General features: G+C 48.6%; 1 protein-coding gene across 1 annotated transcript; it reads right to left on the reverse strand.

The window, feature by feature from the left end:
- Positions 1-1,185: 1,185 nt before the first annotated feature.
- TUSC1 (tumor suppressor candidate 1) lies at positions 1,186-1,809 on the reverse strand. Its single transcript, XM_006863153.1, has one exon. The coding sequence runs from the start codon at positions 1,807-1,809 to the stop codon at positions 1,186-1,188; it is 624 nt and encodes a 207-aa protein (XP_006863215.1).
- Positions 1,810-3,277: the final 1,468 nt, after the last annotated feature.

Below are 3,277 nucleotides of genomic sequence, written 5' to 3' on the forward strand. Positions count from 1 at the left end.
ATTAGCAGTCTAATGCTTTCCTTACAGCACCACACTAGGACCTAAACTGATTACCATCACTTATGCACCCAGGATTTTTATTAGGCTCAATGGCATCCTCTTTGTTACTTATGAAGCATATGAATTGTGATAAAGTGGTTTTAAGACAGTTTTTTCTACCACAGAAATCACAAATGAAACATGTTTGTTTGGAGGCTTTTGACATACACATTGTTTTTAATTTCTTAAAAGTTCAAATAAGGCAAATTAGCCGTGCACTGACTAACCTCTCTAGTCAAGTCTAGCATGTTAATAAAATTGAGACAATGTTTAATTTTTAGAATAATCTTTAGATTGAAAAATATAATTGTTGCATAAAGCCAAAAATAAATGATAGTTTACAAAAGATAACAATATCTAGATATTAAAATATACAAGATAAATACATACAGGTATACCTCTTAAAGCAGGGCATATAAAACTTTAACACACTTTAAATAATAGTCGTGAAAAGCCTTTATGTTATTTTTAATGCACCATATTTATTTACCAACTCAAAGGTTCACCTAGAGGAAGATATTTCGACAATTCTCTTGGGACGAACTAATAAGTGTGTATTTTATAAGCTCTGGAGCAATGAGCACACAGTTCTTAAGTTACAAATGTTACCTTCTTTATAAAAGGTGGTTTCTTTATAGAAATCCTAGGAATACCGATTTACAAAAACAAACACTTAAAATGTTGACCACTTCAGAGATAATGGTTGAAGGCTTTAGGGACTTGTAGATTTAACAACAAACTGAATTAAGTCAAAATTATTCATCCCTCAAAAAAACAAAAGTGAGAAGAAATACAACAGGTCCCCACAACACGTAGAAAAGCTCAGGCATCAGGAGGTATTGGTTGATTGGCACCCAGTTCGTGCTGTTTAAAACTTGCCCTCGCTCTCTGGATCCAGCTGGAACAGGTGCTGTGCACATGCGAGGATTTCACAGGCCCAGGTATCTTTCTCGTCCTAGGCCGAACACGTGTGCCTCCCGGAAGTGTCCGGGGCGGGGATAAGAGATGAAAGAGCAAAAGTTCCTAAGGTTCCGCAGGCTGGGCGCAGCCCGGAGCTTGCACTGAGGGTGGTGAGAATAGGGAGAGCCGGTAACATAGGAGGTGGGGCCGGTAGGAAGTCCCGCCCCTTCCTCGCTGGGCCTGGGGCTACAGCCAGGGCTTGGGGGACTCCAGGTCGGGCGCTTGGAGCTCAGATTCGGCTTCTCGCTGTGGGCACTCCTCATTGTCCCCACGGCGCGGCCCCCGTTGTTCGAGGTGCAGCTGAAGCAGGGCCCGGCGGTACATGGCCTCCAGTTTCTCCAACCGGGCCCTCAAGGCCCTGGGGCTGTCTGGCTCGTCCTCAGGGCCACCACCTCTCGCCCTCCGGTTCGCGCCGGCCGCCTCGGGGCTCAGGGCCGCTTCCGTTGCCTCCTCGGGGGCCCCGTTGCCGCCCTCTCCGGGGAGCAGCAGGGCCTGGCGGAAGAGGCTGCGGTTTTCGCGTTTTAGTCGCCGGTTCTCGAGTCGTAGCCGGGCGTTCTCTTCGCGCAACCGCGCGTTCTGCTTGTCCCGCTCGTCCCGCGCGCGGATGGCCTCCAGGTGGCTCACCGCCAGGTCCGCGAACCGCTCTTCCAGCTGCTGTCGGGCGCCGCCCGCTCGGCCTCGCCAGCCCACGCCGCCGCTACCGCCGCCCCCGCGAGGCCGGCCCGGGTGACCTTGTCCGCGACTGTCGCCGCCGCCGACTCCGCCGCTGCAGCTCCCGCGCCTGGTGGCGCCACCACGCATGCGCCACATCGGAGCCGTCCGGACCGCGCAGCCAGTGCGGTGTGGGCCGAGGGGCCTCGCGCCTGGGTGCAGACGAGTTCGGGGCTCGGCGGGGCGGCCTGGCGACGGCGCAGGAGGAAAGGAGGTGGCGGGCGGAGGCTGCTGGCCAAAGGCCAGAGGAGGCCGGGAATTTGCCCAAACTGAGGCGTGTCTTGTCTCGTGCAGTGGAGCAGCCCCCCTGGGCCTGTGATCACTAGGCCTGGCGCGCACACAATGCCCCCAGGAGCGCGTTGCTGCTCAGCGCTCTGGCAGCTCTGGGAAAGGCGTCTGTCTTCAAAGCCGGGTGCTGGATTGTGCGAGGGCTTTGCTGTGCAGGCCCGGGCACTGCAGCAGCCAGCCGGCCTCGCCCCACGCTCGGCGCAGCTACTCTGCACGGCAATCGCAAAGCAAATAATTCTTGGGGTAAAAGTATAGGGCAGGTTGAAATGGTGTAATTACCTAATTTAAAACCTAGAGGTTTAATGCACCCCTACACTTAATTCAATACTGAGTACCTGCCTTGAGGCTCCCTAAGAGAACAATTAGCTCCCAAAACATAGATAATCCCCAACCATTGAACAGCACGGACTGCACTTTGTGAAGCTCTTGGAACGCCAAAGAAATAAGATTATTTTTAATCCAGCCCGCAAAATATGATAAACTCAAAATGTGGTCCATTCCTTGGAACAAAGGACTCACACGTGGCAACTATTGTGAGGATAGCACAGCACCAGGCAGTGTTTCCTTCTGACTCCACGGCACCTAACAAGAAAAAGAGCATTATCAATTATTCTATATTCTCTTCTTTGAACGATAGCAAAGAATCCCACGTTTCTTTTAAATTATATCTGTTGCCTATTTTTACGTCTTTGAAGTTTTCCACTTCGTTTTCGTAAACATGTATTTATTGACCAAGATATTTTGATGTTGTAAAGCATTAACATTTATAATGGGTAGAAAGCATTTTATTACATTTTGTGCTACCTTCCTTAATAAGATAGACACTTGTGCTTCTATTTAAGGGGAATTTCTGAACAAAATATTTTTGTCTGCTTGCTAAATAAAATTTATGTCTAGGACATAAATTGGGCTGTCCTGACACTGTACTCATCTTTAAGCTACTTTTATTTCATGAAAACCGGTAAAATTATCCAACAATATATACCAACTTTATAAATAAAATTACTGTGATGGTCTGTTTGTACTTTGTGTTTGAGAAACTCCAAGACCAAAACTTGATCCTTGACTAAAGTTGTTAAGTTTAGAGTAACTGTTGTAACAATTGTGAAGACTACAAAGAACCAGGCAGGGTTCCCTACCATGTGCACTAGCTGACTCATGGCACCTAACCACAATGTTGTTGTCAAGTGCCGTCAAGTCGGTTCTGACCCATAGCCACCCTGTATAGGGTTTCCGAGGAGGAGGAGCAGCTAAGTTAAATCTCATGCAAAAACTGAAA

This window comes from Chrysochloris asiatica, unplaced genomic scaffold, assembly GCF_000296735.1.
Source record: "Chrysochloris asiatica unplaced genomic scaffold, ChrAsi1.0 scaffold00053, whole genome shotgun sequence".
NCBI lineage: Eukaryota > Metazoa > Chordata > Mammalia > Afrosoricida > Chrysochloridae > Chrysochloris > Chrysochloris asiatica.